The sequence below is a fragment of the Molothrus aeneus genome, chromosome 12, assembly GCF_037042795.1.
Source record: "Molothrus aeneus isolate 106 chromosome 12, BPBGC_Maene_1.0, whole genome shotgun sequence".
NCBI lineage: Eukaryota > Metazoa > Chordata > Aves > Passeriformes > Icteridae > Molothrus > Molothrus aeneus.
In genome coordinates this window covers 12816693-12836714 of record NC_089657.1, presented here as the reverse complement: position 1 = coordinate 12836714, position 20022 = coordinate 12816693, and the positions used below count along the sequence as shown (strand labels likewise).

The following is a 20022-nucleotide window of genomic DNA, read 5'->3' as shown; positions in this document are numbered from 1 at the left end:
TCCTGAAAAAACAAACACAAAATAATGAAGTTTTAATAGCAATCAATCTAATCAGTATTGTGTGCTCCAAGCCTATGAAGTTTTTTTAAAACACCAGGAAAACAGTTAATGAACTTATTAAACACTGGATTTACATATTCCCTTAAATGTGACAACCATCTCAAATGGGTATTCCATTTTTTATCTATATTTTTATGTTCTGATTTTGTAGATATATAAATAATTAATACGCTGGTCTGTTTTAAATTACTCATAGTTTAAAATAAATGTTGACTGCACTTGAAAAAAATAACCAGAGATTAATAATATGCACCTTTCAACAGATCCCTTAAAAATACTTCAATGGCTTCATCCTTCAGAACAGAAATACAAAGAAGTAAGGGAGCATCAACCAGAGCAACCAAAAGAGAAACTCAGATGAGGAATCAGGTCATCGTATCACAGCAATCAAGTCATGAAGGTCCACCTCCTCCCACTGAAGCCAATGAGAATTAGACACAAACATTTTCTTAAAAGGCAATCATAAGCACTTTTAAAAAGTACTAGAATGAGAGCTGGTGTACTACCAAAATTATATATACACCAAATACATTGGCATTTAAATTGTTTTAGATTATTCATTATTCTTTAACAACTTTCCTGCCACACAGACTTGAATCAAACACATCAAAACCTTGATACTGGCCATGAACTCACTATATCTATTGCATTTCATGATTAGGAAATACAATACCTCTGTCTGAAGTATGGCAGCTCTCTGTTCTTTGGCAGTAAGGGACTCTTTAAGCACTTCAATGTGTTGCTTGCAATCTGAATTCTGATTGCTAAGGGTTTCAAGCTTAGTTTGTAAGGCAAGAAGTTCTGATTCTTTCTTTGAGAGTTCTTGTTTCAGTTGATCAATCTGCAGTGGGGGGAAAAGAATTGGGTCATTAATTTTGTCTCCAATTCACAGCTGCACTGGAAATCTGAAAGGTGTGAATGACCATGATATGACAAATCAGACACCTGGAAGAGAATTAAGGTTCAGACTTTTTACACTCACACCTTCAATTGTGTTTCTTGCAATTTAACGTACTCTGTCTAAGAATGAATGCACTGTTGTTGCAGAAGTTAAAAGGAAAATCTTAAAGATTATTTAGCCTATAAATTCACCACGGATCTCACTTAAGTTCAAAGGCATTTATCCCATGTGAGGCAAGTCTGGCAGGACAGCAAAAATGCACAGGAAAAAAAGTGTTCATAAAAGCATAAATTCAGGTCTTCCAACAGCATGATTCCCCTGACTTATCATTGGCCAGAATGAATCAGGAATTTTTTAGGAGTCTGATAAAGAAAAACCAGCATCTTAGGAGAGGAAAACAGAAAAGTGGACTTTTAACCTTACTCCTCTTCATGCAAATTTGTTGCTGCCCACCATCTCCACCTCCTATTTTTCTCCCTGGCAGTTCACATGGAATTCTCAGGTAGTAGAAAAGCCAAGCCAAGAAGACTAACTTAAGAGAAGTCTGGGGAAAACATTATACAAAATTCCACACAATGAAAGGGCTCCAAGATTATAAAAGCTTATCCCAGAGGAAACAGCAGAAACACAATACTAAGACAGGGCTTCTGAATTTAAGTGAATTTAAGGTTCATCAGTAAATGTCATGGAATTATGATTACTCTCCTCTTTCCACAATGATAAATAGGAAGAATAGCCAAATAACACAAAATTGTGGTGGATTTAGAATATATGAATCAGAGCAAAGCACTGGACTACATACAGAATGAAAGGATGGTGAATTAGGTGGCACATAACTGCTCCTAAATTCCTGTGGTATAACACTGGTCACCAGCTGAATCCAGATGCATCACCTCATGAGCATTATTTGAAATAAAATGCCTCAGTGCATCTGCATAACTCAGAGAAATCACTTCCTTTATATGAAGAGCTCTTTTCCATGTCCCAACAGACACTTGGGATGCAAGAAATCTAGAAGTGGTAGATAGAAGATGATTCAAAAATCCCCAGGGAAAAAAAAAAAGAATATCCACAGATACACAGGTTGATCCTACTCAACCACATTCCAAAGATCCACATACTAAAACATTTCATAAATTCAGCATTCTATGGCACTGGAAATAGCCACTGCTGATCAAAATGTTTCCATTTTGTTTTACATTGCAAGTGCATATTTAAAAAATTAAATTCAAAAGCAGTGATTCTTCCAACTACAGTCCGTATGCATGTCTTAATATATTTATTCCTTATTTCTTTTTATGAATCTTTTTATAATATGTTTGCATCATTGCCTAAGGTGTTCATATAGTCACCCATGAGCTACTGTATAGCATCAATAATCTACCCTGGCACTAAAAATAAAAAAAAATATCACCTTAAAGTCTGAAAATATCAAAATAAAAATAAAGAAGCATACAAAAACCAGACATGAGAAAAGAATGCAATTAAAAGCTGCTAGAGAAAGCTTTCTCTGGAAAGCAAACCACCTTCCTCCATCCCTTGCCAGAGCATGTAAGCAAGTATGGCAACCAAGAGCAAATGGATAGAAAATGAACAATGGGAAAATCTGTCTGCAAGATACAAAGCATGGATCTGCAGCCAATCTGAATTACATCACAGGCTTTATATGAGATGCATGTGAACATCACAGATGCTTAATCTCTTCTAGAAACTCTTCCCCTTCTCTCCATGACACAACCCACACCCTGAGAAATAATAAAAAAAAAATTTAAAAGGCTTTGTTTTCATTGCAGGTATGTTCTTTGTGTTTTAGAAACAGAATCTGTTTAGTGTAAAGTTCTGGCTACAAGATCTACAAATTGTCAGGAGTTTAAAAATGTGTTACAGCTCTCAAAAAAATATTAAGAGTTAAAACACAAACCAAATGCACAGAGATTTTGAATAAATATGCTGATGTCTTTTAAAAATAAATTATCATGGTGGAAATGTACTAAGATCTCCATTTTAAAAATTGCCACAAAAATAAAGAGTTATAATAAAAACCTATAAAACTTATATTAAGAAATTTTAGGCATGGGTATATTCACTTTTTTAAAGTTCTGCAGTACCTCAGCGTGTAAAAAAAACTAATTAAACAGGACATGAAATAGATTGTTGCCTCCAGCAGATATACCAACATTTTTGCTGTATCTGAAGTGATGTGGAAGACCAACTGTCATGATTCAATGAAACCTCATGATCTCATATAATACAACAAAACATATTTATACTTTATAAGGACTAAAAAGAAGATAACTTACAAGTCTGGACGTAAGTGCTGTAGCACCAAAAAACTCCAAGTTTGTCCTCTGACCCTGACCTTCCCACTATCTCACATATTTCATGTGTGTAATTTGCCTGTCACCACTTTTTCAACATTGCCCAATATGATCTTGCTTCACCTCCTTTCCTGAAACCCTCATTCCTTTTTCTTCCTTCTCAATTTACGATTCTGTCACCTCCTGTAATTTCAGTTCTTTAGAACCCATTAATTTTCCATTTCCAGAAAACCATTATGGGTGTTCTTCTGTTATTTTTTTCACACCAAATTCTTATGTGACATTATGCAGAGTAACCAGAAAACAAAGAGGAAAAAATCCAAGCTTTACTTAGGATTTTTTCCACATTAAAATCAATGGGTTAAATATTTAAATAAATACTTCCATAAATGAAACTATGCTGATTAACACATCATAGGATTTGTTCTGATGCAACAAATGACAACTGCTTTTTGAAGTGAAGGATTTAAGAAAAGGAGTAGCAATGCAAATCATGTGCCTGCATACAGCAGACCCTAAAAGTCTATCAGTAGATTCTACAGGTTATGATGAGAAAGGTCTGGTTTTAAACTGGTTGTTAAATTTCCAGGCCTACCCACACAAAAATAAAATTCTGTGGTTCTTTCCCTGTTTTGTTGGTTTTTTTCCTCGAGGATCTCCAGAACTTGCATGCTTCCTTCATCCAGTATGGAAAGCTCTTACATGCAGACATGAATCACAGAGCACCTTATTACTGCTTTGTCAATACTTAAACCTCTTCTTACTGGTAATTTCCTGAAATTGCACTAATCCACTGGATTTTCATAACCCATGGATAGCATAAGAGTTCTAATACTCAAAGGACTACTTAAATGCCAAGTGCAAACTCACACCTGAAAAAAAAAAAAAGACAAAAGCATCTGTGTTCATTTAAATATGCAGCTGACAGCCAAAGGATGAACCCTAGTAAGGGAAGAAGGTCTTCCAGAGCAGATTATTAAAAGTACATATCATCCTATATGTTTTATTTATATTCTCAATTAAGATATTTGAAGGTGCAGTTCTCTTGGTCATATAAACTTTAAGACCCGTTTTAACAACTTCTGTATTATGTGAGTAATGACAAGTTTTCTCCCTTCAAAAACTGAGCAAGGAGAGAGAGGCCTTATCAAGCAGGCAAGAAAAAGAAATCTGAGCAAGTTTTCTTCCTCATTTTTACAATTTTTATTTAACTGCAAGTCACAATTAAAGCCTATACATTTGGAAGGAGTGAATATTACTAAAAATAGTTAAGAAAAGAAACACTTCCAAACATTCTCTGCCACTCATGTAAAAAAATGTTCAATATTTGCCTTCATCTAACACCTTCCCATTTATTTAAATCAATAACAGACTGAAAACAGATTCAAGTTATACTTCGAGAATAAATTAAAACGATTAAGAGCTTCAAGCCCCTCAGAAGAGTTTTGTACTGTTCTTTGCCATCAATCCTGTTTATCAGAATTTATCAAGGATCTCAGGTTCAACAGATCAGGTACAGCAAGATCTGTTTGCTGACAGCTCCACAAATACTTTTCCACCTTGAAATGTTCTCAGATGAGTGATAAAAATAACATCATCTGCTGTAAATCTTAATTTTAAGTGGAAGAAAAAGACTAGTGAAAGAAAACAGACAAAGTTTCATCAGAATGTGGCATTTATCAAAGATCAGAAGGCTGTGACAAAACAATGCATATTTAATACTCTTCTCATTCATCTGCTTTCTGTGCTACAGAAGTATACTGAAGCTTTTCCTCACAAAAACATCAGGAGAGTGTTAAGGTTCTAGGCTTTGTACCTTATTTTTATATCAACAGGTTTGCTGACATGCATTGGGAGTTTTGCTGTAAGTCACTAAAAGTGAATTGCTTTGAAATTAATGATCTTTAGGTTAACAAAATAATTTTCCTGATGACAATGCTACTTTAGGAACTTTAGTTACTTTTCAATAGCTTAAGAGCTGCTTTTGTCCAACAGAATAGATATGTTGATCATTATTTTTTCTTAATAAATCTGGATTAATTCCACATGGGCACTAACACTTTCATATCTTCTGTAGCAAAACCCCCCAAACAATGAACAAGCAATAACATTTTGTGAGTTTGAAACCAGGAAATGTGTCACATCACTTCATATTTACTACCTGCCTGTGGTCAGCTCCTAATAGTCTATGTGCAGTAATTTGGAGTCATTAAATTGCTAGTCTTGAAAATATAAGCAGAGTACAATTTGTTATCACCTATGAAACAGAAGTCCTTACTGCAAAATGACATCAAAATCTAAAAACAAATAATTTTCGTTTATCCAAAATGTTTCACTCCTTCACATCTACTGATTATTACACAGTGGAGATTTACCAAAAGGAGACATGCAGCTTCTTGCATTGGAAATGGTCACGTTAAAACTTTTCTTTCCATTATTTAAACAGTCTTAATGTCTTTTATAAATAGACCCTACCTTATTTTTCATGAACTTTGAGTGACTCTTGTAAACTTCTATTTGTTTGATTTCTTCTTCTCTGTCCTCTGTATTCAGAACTCCATTTGTCTTTAACATCTGTATTTCATCTTCAAGATCTCTTATATTGCGCTCAAGTGAAGCTATTTTTGTATCCTAAGTTACAAAAAAAGAAAGTATTGAAAATTATATGAGACATATATTAAAGAGTAACAGAAGCATATCTGTACTTGAGTGAGTATCAAATAATGAGACAGCAAAAATAGATGGTACAAATAGAGAATCCACATAAACCAGAAATAATTCTATCAGTTTTAGCTTAAAGAAATGCAGAATTCAGACCAGATCTCTTTCACCATAGTTGCACAGGCTGTAGAGAATACATTCTGGTGAAAATTCCATTTAATTCCTACACAGAGATGAAGGGAGAATGGCAGATGCCCTATTTTTCTGCACATGTATGATAAGAAACCTTGTTATCATTAGTAACCACCTAGGCCTGGCGACTCTTCCAAGCCCTCAAACACCAAGGTGAGCCTGGAGAGCCCAGCCCACGTCTCACAAAGGCAGAGCCATTGTGTGGCTCAGCCTGAGGCTCAGGGTCTCTGTCTCTCTGGAGCTCTGCCTGCTCTCAAAAGGTTGTGTCCTCAGATATTTTTCCTTGACTAATCCAGCCACACCACTAAGAGGGGATTTAGCACTTTTTATTGTGAGCCCCAAGATAAACAAAACCACAACCACGAAAAATTTCTACATCTCAGCCAACAGCTGCCATGTGTGCCAGCAGCACGCTGGAAAACAGTGATAATTTTTTGTTATTTCCAGTCATTTGGGAATTGGCTAAGTCCCTTTTGTGAGAGTTAGAAAGATGAACAAAAGTGATTCACAAACTTCTCACAAATTTCTGTTTGAAAGAACAGTGCAGAATTAACTTGTTAGGAAATCTGTTCAACAACATAAAGGATCAACCACCCATAAAATATTACAGATTGGATGAAGTTCTTGTACCATTGAGATCAATATTAAATAAAAAAATGAAATTAAATTAAAATTTAAATTTTTTTAAAAACTCACACTAAAACCAACTTGATTCACTAAGACCAGGTTATTAAGTAAGAAAGCTAATTTGGGAAAAAATACAAATGGAATTGACCCTTTAACAGGGACAAACTAAGCTCAAATCACTGCAGCTTTGTTTCTGTTGCTTTCTTTAGATTGCCTAAAAACAAGCAAAAACCCCAACTCTGGCAATAACTTCCTTCCTACCAAAGCTAGGCACACATAGCCCTTTAAGATACAGAGGAGTCTGGATGAAGTACCAAAAAGCATCTGAACTTTTGGTACTGAAGTGAAAAAGAATCTCAGATTATTTTTGAAGACCACTCTTATAAATCCATATAGAATGATAGCTAAGGACTAAGCAATGTCATTTAGATAGCCCACTGTCATTCCTCTAGCATTTTTGCTTTTATCTTTATAGTCAACAATAAATCTCAAACTGAGAGAAGTTTTTATTATTATTTTCTTATTCCAACAAAAATTAATTTTAAAATTAATTTCAATTCTAAAACAGGAAGTATAGATATAGAATGAAAAAAGGGAAGAATTCTCATTGAATCTTATCATTTAAAGAAGTTGCACAAAAAGAAAAATACTGCAGGAAAAGATACAGAACTCTTTAAAAACTCTCCAGACTTAAACACAACACAAAAATAATTGTAGATCACACAGATACTATAAACAAATTCAGCCTGCTCCATTAGACTTCATTTCAGAAATATTTTCATCCTATTTTTGAAGATAAAAGCAAAACCTAAGCTTCACTACACTTTGAAATGATTTTGCAATGAAATATATTAATACTTACATGACCTGCTGTGACATGACATCTGGGAATAGTCTTCATCAAATCTGCCCAGCTAAGTTTATAAGAGTCTGCTTTTTTGTACTGCCTTTGTATTTTAAGTGTTTGCAAATATAATATGGCAGAAACAATTTTAGCACAGCCTACTACACTCTTTAGAAGGTTTATACATCACAGAATAACATTTAAGCTTTATGAGAAATATCTAAAGTAACTTTTGGAAGCATTTTCTGTACTTCTGCTTCATCATAAAATTGAAATCACTGAGGAAAAGTTTATTTTTAATATATCTTTGCATGCTGTGATTAGAAATGTGCAAAAGCTATTTTCCTGTGTCTTGAAAAATTGTCACTAAATTCTACATTAGCTTTTTATTGAAACAGAAGCCAGAAATTTCACAAGTTTTGTGAAACTCAAAGGTACTGTTCCCTACTGCATGCTGGCTTGCCCAGGAAACCTTAGAGGTTGGACAACTGCTGGAAAGTGAAAAACCTCATAGGTCAAAGATAAAACAGAGAGCCCAGAACCCCCAGTGGTACTGCCACAAGGGAGCTGGGCTGGCATACAGCATGCACAGAAAGTTAGGGAGCTTTGCATTTGTCAAAAGTTCTGACACATTCCCATGAAACCTCCTGATTCAGCTGAATCAGCATTTTCCCACAGAAAATTTCAACTGGAAAACTTTCAATCAGTCTTGTTGGGCAGAGCTTTCAGGAACTGAAATGGGAACAGATGCAATATTTCCTTCCAACCTCTAAGATTTATCCCCACCAGCAACATGCTAAAAAACTTCATAGGTCTGTCCTGAATCACAACAAAGATTCCTTTGCAATATTAAGGAAGCAGCTTAGTATTAAATGGTACTAATAACATCATCTAAGTTCTAAAACAATACAGTATTTGTTCTGATTTTTTTCAGTCAGGCCCTCTACATCTGTTAAAAGACATAAGATTCTGTAGCAGGATTTGTGACAGATCAGGGCACTCACCCTGATCTATCCCCTCCTTCCAGCAGTAACCAATACTTCTTCCTTATCTCCTGTATTAGAATAGTGTTGCAGATATTCTGTGAGAGGTTAGGGCTATTCAGGTTTCTGCTGGCTGGACCTAGCAGAAGCCCACCTCTTTTGGAATGTGAAAAAAATTAGTATGTGTCCTGATGCTGAAGAAAACAGTATTTCACAATGGAAGAAGTCTAACAAGTGAGTTTCCACAATGCTGTTTCAAGAATGATATCAGTGCTTACAAGACTCCTATAGAACATTTCCTGAAAACTGAGGGGCAGGAAAAGGGAAAACATTTGTAAATAACCACAGAACCACAGAATATTCTGAGTTGGAAGGGACCCACAAAGATCATCAAGTCCAACACTATATAATACAGCATTCCAGGTTCTCTTATTCTGAAAGGAAAAGTAATGAAATGCTACTGCTCATCATTTGAGATACTTGATAAATGTAAATTATGTCTGCAAAATTTTGCTTGTAGGGAATTCAACAAGCAATCAGAAGGAAATATTTGAAACTTCATGTTTAATAAAGCTTGAATTTAAACACACTTATGTGCATGGACTGCCAACAGACCATACACAATTACCCTTACTGTATGAATTTCTACCTTGTAAATTTAATGCAGAGAATATTCAGGTTTATCTTTGAAGATAAGGGAAGTGAAAGTTCATGCAATCTTAACAATAGAGTATGTTGCACTGCAAACACACACACACACTTCTCTAGAACCAAACCCATACCTGAAATATCACAGCTGGATCAATACATAAAGATGGCTCTTTCTGCAAGTAAGGTACACCACAAATACGTTCATTTACTTTACAGATTACATTTATAAAGACTTTATAGTTGCTAGACTCCACATATTTTTCAATATCCTATCCTTAAGGTGAGTTCTAGGCAATATTTGTAGGCAATTTCTGATTTTCTCTCTCAAGTACTATCACATGATGATAGTGATGATAGAATTAGATCTTAGCAACACGAAATGGCTGGGTTGGAAGCAGCATTTAAAGGTGTCATCTAATCCAACCCCCTGCCATGGGCAAGGACACCTTCCACGATCCCAAGCTGCTCCAAGCCCCATCCAGCCTGGTCAGGAACACCTTCAGGGAAAGGACATCCACAGCTTCTCTGGGCAACCTGTGCCAGGGCCCCACTACATCATAAAATTCTGTTTCTTCATATGTCCAGTCTAAATTTATCCTTTTTTAAGGTCAGGGCATAGGATGTGAATTTACCATCTTTTTTTTGTTTGCCTTTTTTTATTTTGCATGAATATATAGGAGATAAACACTGGTGAACAAGATAGCAGTTATGCAGAAAATGCAATTGCTGTAAGAAGAAGCAACTACTTGCAGAGCTTTAGAGAGAAATGAAGGTGATGACAGGACAGGACACGTAGGACAGAAGATGTTGGAGTCAAATAAACACAAGAGAGGATAGGTAGGAGAAATGGGTATCCTTGATTGGATGAAAGGGAATACAGACTGAGAAAAGGGACAGAAAGAATTCAGCAGTGGCAAGGGACAGAAGAAAACCACAGAGAGAACAGAGGGATTTATGAAGGAGGGACAGTTGTAACCTGGCAGAGCCTGGGGGAGCCATGGAAGGCACTCAGACAAATAAGTGGTGAGGGGCTGGAAGGGGCTGGGTGTGGTGAAGAGAAATATAAACTGCTTGGAGTCTCTGCATGGGGGAGTGGATGGCCTGAGACTGCCACATTACAGCTAATCCTCTCCCTCCTTCTACCCTCAACATTGTAGGGAAACAATTCCTTCAACGCTTGATCATTCAAAACAAATGTTCCACATTTTTTCAAAACAAATGCTGTCTGGATTAAGACAATTTAAATTTACTTGAAAACATTCCAAATCTGGAACTTGTAATGAAAACTGCTGTTTAATCATGTGGATTTCAACATCTTACATTTGTCCCTTTTTCTTTTCAATATTAGGCCTATTTTAGACAGAGGCAACCCCAAAGGGGCATGTATTCATAGGGACAGAAAAAACTGCGTGCCTCAGAGGCAAAGAGCAGCTTTGCATCAGAACTCCAGAAACAGGATTGCAGTCTCACAATAAATGAAAGCTCTCCCTATTAAGATCTGATTTTTAAAAAGTGGAACATTGCAGCACACCCACCTCTCCTGGGAGTCAAACAGAAAACCCTTCAGTGTCCTCAGGGACAGACACAGTCAGGAGCAGCGACAGCCATCACATGTGTCCTGTACCCCCCATCCCTGATCTTTTCACACTTTTGGTACAGGAAGAGGAACTGAAAATTAACTTCAACATGTCCTTCACATTGTTATATAACCCACATGAAAGATTATACATTATTCTAACACATTGCTTTTGTATCCGAGAACTTTTAAATTTATAATTCTGAATATTAATAGTAAAACCAAGTTTCTCAGCCAGTATCTTACTTTCCCATTTACTTAGGGTAGTGAGTTACTGCAAAAACATAGATTTCATACAAAGACTTCTGAACTAATGTCCAAAGCAAATATACATCCAAAAATCAAATTCTGTAATCAATATATCTTCTTTGTTACCCATATAATCCAAACTAATTATTACCTATTGAAAGATAGATACTGTATTGATAAAGTCCTGCTGTTGTTTTAACTGTGTGTTTACCACAATGTTCAGACATGCTGAACTCATTTGCTCACAACAGAAGTCACTGGTAAAATGAGGCCTTTAATTTGCACTTCCTTTTAAGAATGAAATGAAAGACCATCATTAATGAATTTCAGGCAGCATTGCCAGCTCACAAATTATCTCAAGTCTCATGGTATTTCTCTTAAAGATGAACAAACCAGACTCACAGAATTATGCCAAAATATCAGTTTTCACTTTTTAAATTACTATTTTTATTCCTTGTTATTGTGGAGGGGAAACCCACAACACTTTAGTAATATTATGTAACAAAAAGAATAAACTATAGCCAGGACTAAGAGAGCTGTTTCATCAAATTTTGTCATACCTGCTGATGCAACTAATATTTCCCTTAGGTTGGCAGGAAAATTATGGCCGAATAACAACCAACAGAAGAACTAGTTTAAAGGTTTGAGGAGGAAAACATTTTACATTAGCCATTTTATTCCATGTACTTTGGATTTCCTACACACACCCCCTAGTCTTTTTAAAAAGCAATATTCTGTTCTCATTTTTCAGCAGTGCTACACTTGAGTTTTTAAATTTTTTTTTAGAAAACAGACCAGGAGAAATAAGTACTAATTATTCCTAGCTACATAACAAAATTAATTGACATGGTAAAGAAAGCATTCAGTAACTAACGAGTAAAAGTCATAAATCAACACTTGCTAGGCAGCTGTTACAGCTGCTTGTTCACTCCCCTTCAGTGGGATGGGTGAGAGAACCAGAGAGCAGAAGTGGGAAAACTCATTGTTTGAGATAAAGCTGGTGTAATATGTAAGGCAAAGCCGTGCATGCAAGCAAAGCAACACATGGAATTCATGCACTGCTTCCTATGGGCAGGAAGATGCCTGACTGTTTTCAGTAGAGCTCATCAGGCACAGGAGTTATTTGGGAACACAAATGCCTGACTCTGAAGGTCCTCCCTTCAGTGTGTGGAGGCTGAGCATGACATGACAGTATGGATTATCCCTGTGGTGAATTTGGGTCAGCTGTCCTCACTGTGCTCCCTTCCCAGCCTCTCCCTGCTTGCAGGGTGAGAGCAGAGTGAGAAACTGGGAAAGCTTTGACTCTTTGTGTAAGCCCTGTTGGACAACAGCTAAAACATCACCATGCTATCAACACTGCTCTCAGTCTGAAATTCAAAACACAGGACCAGACAGGTTGCTATGGGGAAAATTAACTCCATCCCAGCCATACCCAGTACATGAGTTCATGCTGCAGAAATTACATACAGGGAAAGATGCAAAGACCATACCTTCATCTCGATGACTGTTTGCAGAGCCTTCGTCTTTGCTGGCTCAGGCTGAAGTTGGGTTCTTCTGTGCAGTTCCTGTGGAGGGACACGATAGAAATAAGCTTGACGACTCATCTTTCCATTATTTTAACCGCCCACATGAACTCATTGCAACAAAATAAAAGCCTGATGGCAAGAAGCAGGTAACTCCAAGTGCTACAGGTGCTGCCCTGGCTGTATCCCCTCTGCCACCACTGCACTCCCTGTCTTGTGTTACAGCCAACTCTGACAGCACATGCGCTATTTCTGAAACCCCTTATCAATAATTAACGGCAGGCGTGACAACCCAGCAAGGAATTTCTTAGTCCAGATACAATGCTGCTGCTGCTTAAACAACAAAACTTTATTTAATTCTGTTACTACTTCAAACACTGGTAAGTGTTAAATTTTTTTACTGCAGTTTCTTCCTAATTTTTCCTCTATTGTCTGAAATAAGCAATTTAAACCCATTATATTCAAATTTGACATTTTAAGGATAATAATTATGTAGTGGGCTGACGCAGCACACGCTACAATAGCATTAACATTTCAGTTTTCACATTTTCATACTCGTTTTTATGCATCTTAATCCACAAGCAAAAGAAAAATGGATTGCATTAGTTAGGACAAAGTTAACAGTACCAATCCATACTGGTCTTTATAAAAACAATAACTTAACAAAAACCCACAAGAGTATGAAGACAGCAGCACTCAGTCTCATGAAACCAGAGTTGCATCTTGGTATGACATATCCTGATAAAAATCTCCCATAACTACCTGGAAAAAATGTAGTCAAGGTGTGACAAAACACTTTCATTTGAGAATTTGGTGATGCTTATTCCCTTCCCATAAACTATCTGAGAAGTTTATTAATAAAAAAACCTGAAACAGGACAGATATTGTCCCATTTCTGCTCCTTTGGAGTCCTTCTGCTTTAAAGGACAGAGTGCCATCCATGATGTCTTTATGTCCTAGTTCTTTCTCTTTCAGTGCTTCACAGACTCCTGAACTAACCTTGTAGCCATGAAAAAGATGTTTATGCTTGAGGCCAAGGAGACAAGGTCTTGCCTCCCTTATAACCCACAAGTTTAAAAGTCATTTTTTGTATCACAAACTATCAATCAGTTTCTTCTTCTGTGTGGCAACAAACATATGGGTTATCCGTAACTGTGAGAAACTGCTCTCAAAGACTAATTACTGTCTGTTATTAAACTGAAGTCTACTGCTAATAAGCATCTTTATAAAATATATTTAAAAATGTGCAGCTTAATGTAGTAAAATAACTGCAAGAGACATATTAGTATACTCAACACTAAGTCTGAACAGTTTTTTATTACATTAAATATACTGCAGGTACATATACATATATTTAAACTACCTTTAACAGATAACAGTCAACTTATAATTTTGATTCTATGCATTTTTCAAATGCTTTGGAATTAATGAAATTCTTTCTGCATTTATGAAATAGTATATCTGATTGGACCTTTTTCCTTGTGGTTTTTGTAATTTAAATGCAACTCTCCGTATTATAAAAAGAAAGAAATCTTTGCAAATCACCTATGCAAGGAATCACTCAATCACCACCAGCTGTTTTTCTTAGATAAAATAAGTACCTTCACTGCACAAATGTTTTAAAAAATAAGAGTACGTAATGAATTTGTCATACAGTTACACAAAAGAATAGTTGGCCAGTCATACCACTATCAGATCAGCAAAAATTACAGCTAATTCTAAGACCAGACTTTGCTCCCCAGGGCCATATAAACTGAGCTGGAATATAAACAGGATTCCACACATTGCCCAGGGAGACAAACCAGAGTTTCCACCCCCTTAGCCAGAGATGTATAGACTGCCAAAGATGCGTACTCCGAGATGTCTATCATAGCATGAAGCCTTGCCTCATAATGCTTTTCCTGTTTGCTTTATGAATCAATCTGATGCTGGCTGACTTAAAAGCTTTTCTTCTCTATCCCTGATGGTAAAATGAAGCAGACTTTAGGATTCTGGAGAAGATCAGAAAATGACTCCCACTTTATTTTTTTGTGTGGGTTTTCTTCCAATCAGATTCAAATGTTTGGAGACTCCCACAAGGCTCAGTTCTTGAATTTACGTTGTTCTATGTATGTGTTTTTTCATTTGGGGTGCCTGATTCAGGGATATACTTTTGGGTACTAATTTAAGGATACACTTTATGTGCATGATACCTTACCCTGATTGTTTTACTGTCTGAGGTCATCTGGAGGCTTTCAAATTTGCCTGAACAGCTAAGCAAGAGATATTCTAGAGATTTCAGAAAGTCCTCATAGCCTAAGGAAGCCAGGTTTTTATCCATTACATCATTTCTGGAATGATGTCCATTTCTTGTTTTCAATTCTTTTAATAAAAAGCCCAGGGAGACAAATAAGAAAATTTTGGGGGGAAAAAATCAAAAACTTACTAGGGATAGTTTATTTTAACCTAAACTGTATTGACAGGAACTCTTGATTCTTATATCCATGAAAAAATTCTTGTGTCATCATCTCTGCAACAATCAAAGCCTATACTAAAAATAGCTCAGAGATGCAATCATTTATAAAACTAGATTTTCTTTATACCCCTCTATATGACACCTGATTCTGAGTAACCACTTTGCACATGCAAATTAATTATAATTAATTATAACTAATGCGTTACCAAATGCCCACACCTTGTATTTCCTGATGATGCTTAGTTGTCAAGGTGATTAATGCACCCACACAAAACTAGCAAGTACTCAGATCTCCTTCACATTAAATTTGCTTTAATAGTCTTTGCTTTTAAACTAAAATGAGCTTCAATCCAAACTTGGTCATTGCTTTCTCCTTCCACAATATTAGGTTAGCATCTCGTATAGGCCTCAGAAGTAACTTTAGCACACAATCTTAACACCAACTTAAACACACAAAAAAAAAAAAATCCAAAGGGGAGAAAGATTATAATCTTAAAATACTGGTGGAATATGAATTCTACCCTTTTATACAGAATTTGGTAAGAAGATATTGCAAGATTTTGTCATAAATCACTGGTGCTGAAAATCCCCACTACCTAGCATAATCTGAACCTTATACTAATTACCCAAATAAAACTGTGGTTTTATCCCACTTATATTAAAAGACACTTCATCCCTTGGCTGCAGGAAAGTCAAGGTGCTGCAAACTGATCTTTTTTTACTCTGTTTCTGAAGTATTTTATTAACGTTCCCAAGACATCACTGACTGTGTTGTTCTCATTCAATGGTACCAACACTGTCAATGTAGCTCAAGGTTCTACATTTATTTATACAAAACTGCCTAAAAAATGACACAAAGTGCTAGAAAAGAAATCTAAAAACCAGAAAAATATGCAATTTAGAGATGGTGTGAAACTGTGTCTGCATTAGAAGAAGAAAGAAAAATTATTAAAGAAGGCAGTATAAAAACTGGCATGAGCAACCATCGCGTCAGCAAATGCAGCTTTTTGCCTTCACAGACAAAATGTACAAATCTGCAAATCACAGCAGACAATGGCATAAGAGCTGCTAGTTCTCTCAAACACCTCCAAGCACACTGGTTCCATTCCTCTGGAAAAGAAAGCCTTGGTAGTTCTTCTCCAGAATCAGCTTGTCTGAACTTGAAAATTTAGATCAGCAGTATTTCAATATTTCAAGCAATTATTTAGGTAAAAGCACAGCACTTACCAAAAGTGTCTAAACAGTCGTGTTTCTTTAGCCAAAAATACCATTAGAAACACAGATCAAATTCAATTTAACAAGAATACTAGAAAAATGGAACATAGAGAAATTGATTCCTTCTTAACATACAGATTTTTCTGCTGTTTTCTAACTCTGCACAACTACCCCCAGCCAAAACAGCCTCACACTAATTAAAATTAAAATAGATTTAAGAAATCCTGATCAAACTCTTTGTCTTTCTGGAAACCATAAACTGACTACACAAAATTCCCATGTCTGTCTCCAGTGTGCAGGAAAAAGGAGCCCTTTTATTGGAAAGTATTCTAAAAATCATGTTACCATTAATTCTCTTTTAAAAATTCACCATTATAGGTATTTGAACTCTGGGAGAACCTGTTAAAGAAGTTTTCTCAAATTCCAACAAAGCTTGAAGAAATGAAATATATATATATATATATAAATGAAAAATATATATATAAGAACATGAAAGGAAAATTTAGAGGAAATGTGAAGTGCTGATAGCTACAAAAGTTCTGCAGAGATTTTCTTTGTAAATTAGGGGCATTAAAATTTGTTAAGTTCTCAGAGTTAAGCAAAATACTCAGATGCATGCCTAATTCTCTCTCCATTTTTCTTTTTAAATAAACAGATATGAATTTTGATGAATATGAAAGAAATTGCATTAATCAGGGACGACCACGAAAGTATAAAACAAAGGTCAGTAGTACATCATGACAGACAAATCCAGCAATAATCTCAGTGGCCTCAGTACTACTCTTGAACAATGAGTCTAGCACAATACCTGGCGTACATTTAAAAAATTGGAGATGTAAAGAAGAGTATGAGGGAGAAAGGAGGAGTTTTTAGACCAGTTGAAAACCACCATATTGAATCACGAGCCAAAGTATTTCTTTGCAATGATCAGACTTCCATTTATTCTTGAACTCATGCATATAAGATGGGCTTAGGAAGTTTTACTACCATACCTAAGGACAGACTATGAGGAAAAATAATCCAAGATTTAAAAAACTCAGCTTTTCTTTGACCTGTATGTCAAAAACACCTTAAGCAACCACATGCATTGTCATACTGGAAGTTTGTCCTCTGGCAAGAGACCACATACAAAAAGTTGCAAGTGAAAACAAGGTTTGTATATGGAGCTTGAAATGCATGTGGGATGATTTAGTTTGTAATTGAAAGCACATAGAGTGTTTTCTGAAAGGAGCTACTGAAACCCCACTTTTACCAGAATTCTTGAAAATTTATTTCTTTTCATTGTAGAAAGAATAAAACTCCTAGGGGATCATTTCTGTTTTGCAGAGTATCATTAATCTCTTGTCCTCTTAACAAAATTACTTCCCCAATTTTAGAAAAAGGGAAGAGTTATTGCTTTACACATATTTTCAGAAAAAGAAACTTTGACAATAAACAATTTTCTCCCTTTTCACCATTTTCTTTAAGAATGCATACCGAAATGCTTCAGTGTCTGCAGTAAAGGAAGGCCATATATTTGTTTTCAGGTGTAGTCCATTAGAATCAGTAAACAGATATTCCAACTGCTGCATATGCTTCTGCAAAGCAAATATACTCTAGAAACATCTTGGCTAAAAATTTTTCTCTTTTCAGTGCATATGAAGCTTTTAAACTGCATGGGAAAATATGCTTTTTCTTTAAAAGCTAGATGTTTAAATAGTCATTTACTAGTAACTCAGGTGCACTAAAAAGAGTCACTTAATTTGCAGTAAGACACATAAATGAAACATTGTTGGGAGTTATAAACCAGGATTTTTAGGTATTTGGTTTTGGGTGTGGGGATCTTTTTTTAGAATACTATCTTGTATTAAAATCACATCTTCAAATTCTTAAAATGCAAAATCCTTGTTACAAATCCTTTGTGTAATCCATAGAGTTTAAAAAATCCTTATCCAACAAATCCATTATTTTAAAGACTTATTTCCAGTACTTCCCTCCCATTTAGAAGCTTGAGCACACAAAGAACTTTTTAATAAGGCTGAAAAAGAAAGCAATATCCCATCAGTTTTAGAATAAGTGTAACACTAACCATGGAGTAATAATGGAATTCCACCTTAGGGTGTAACTAAGAATAGACTTCCCTTGCTCCTGCCATCAAAAGCATACAGGCAATGCTTCAAAGGGTAAAGTCACAGCAAAATTACTAAATACAATCCCAAGATCCAGAACACACAGCAGAGACATTGCTGTGTGCCAGCTCCACTCTTCATAAATAATAAAAAACCAAAGCCATCTAAACATGGACAGTACTGTGAGATAGGATGTTACCAGCAGTGCCAACACACAGTGCTTGTGGTATTTCTACAGCCACTTCATCTAAATAGAGGAAAGCAGTTTTCCAACAGTTCTTTCCATACTCACACAGCTAACCTCCTGATAGCTTCCTTAAACAAGCTGAAAGCTAAGAGTTCTGTCCTAGAAAAACAAAAAGACAAAGGGTGATATCCTGTTAAGTGCTTTCCCCACCTTCCAACCTATGCACATACCCAGTAAAACTTGTTTATTTTCTGCTCTGCACCAGTGCTCCTCTTCAGCCTGACTGCAGATGCAAAACCAATTTAAATTATTAAATTAAGAACTTAGTTTTCAAATGGCAGCAAAATAGCCCTGCCAAAACCAGGCTCACACTCAACAACTCAAAGCCAGAAATACTACATATTTCACACACTTGCTGCACAGAGTTCTTAAGGTTACTGCAGAATGTGTTAGCTGGTGTTAGTATGCACAGAACTTCAAACATGTGTTCACTTTTCTGGTAGAAATCCTTTTATAAACCTCACATTGAGCAAACATCAATCACTGTAAACAGCCTGAGCCAACCCAGGGGAGTGCTGGCCCACCCCCATGTTGCACTAATACTTCAAATTTATTAGCCTGGGATTTTTTAATTTTGAAAAGCATAGTTCTATCTACTAATGTCCAAACTTATTAATGGATATACTCTTTTATTATTACCTTTTCTAGCCTATGTATTCATGCCTCTTTGCCCTTCATGTGGCCTTGGTGAAATCACTAGCTAAAATAACTGATGGGTTTGATTTTCAGTTCGCTAATTCTCCAGGAAGTGCTTTTCTAAATATGGGTGGGTTTTACTTACATGCATTTAAAATTACTGCTGGCTTAGGCTATTTAGTATTTAAACTTAATCAGCAAAGCCAGCAAACATCAGAGTTAATAAGACTTCAAATGTGTAAGTTCATTGGCTCTGTGGTATATCAAGTTTTTTAAAAATGCAAATTAAGTTTTGTGACAATATTTGTGGCATCCAAGGGCCCATATTGAGATAAATACTATCCAATACCTGGATCAATGGCATTGAGCACAGCCTCAGCAAGCTCACAGATGGCACCAGCTGAGCAGTGTTGGTTGGGAAGGGATGGGTGAGAGGGGCAGGACAGGCTGCAGGAATGTGCTCCTGGGAACCCTCAAGGGCCAGGTCCTGCACCTGGGTGGGGGCAATGCCAGTATCAGAACAGGCTGGGTGATGAGCGAGAGCATGGAGAGCAGTGCTGCAGAACAGAAGTGGAGATAGCGGTGGATGAAAACTTAAGATATTATTTTCTAACAAAGATTACAGTTATCATATCATCATGTAACAGAATGTCAAAGCTCTCAGTTAACAACATTATCTCCCCTAGATGTTCAGGGAAATGTCATCCTTATATTCCCAAGTGTTCTGCACAGCTGTTAGTTTATGCAAATGTAGAGCTGAGAAGGACATGAGAGCA

At 36.1% G+C, this 20022-nt stretch overlaps 1 protein-coding gene across 4 annotated transcripts in view; it reads right to left on the bottom strand.

The window, feature by feature from the left end:
* Positions 1–20022, bottom strand: part of ERC2 (ELKS/RAB6-interacting/CAST family member 2) — a 406794-nt gene that overhangs the window by 311431 nt on the left and 75341 nt on the right. For all 4 annotated transcript variants that reach the window (XR_010784376.1, XR_010784377.1, XR_010784378.1 and 1 more), the window contains 3 exons: positions 12553–12627; positions 5755–5910; positions 734–901 (listed from right to left, as the gene is read on the bottom strand). Coding sequence is in view for 1 of the 4 variants with exons in the window: in XM_066558029.1 (XP_066414126.1) it covers positions 734–901; positions 5755–5910; positions 12553–12627 (399 nt within the window). In the remaining 3 variants the exon portion in view is untranslated. The remainder of the gene's footprint in view (positions 1–733; positions 902–5754; positions 5911–12552; positions 12628–20022) is intronic.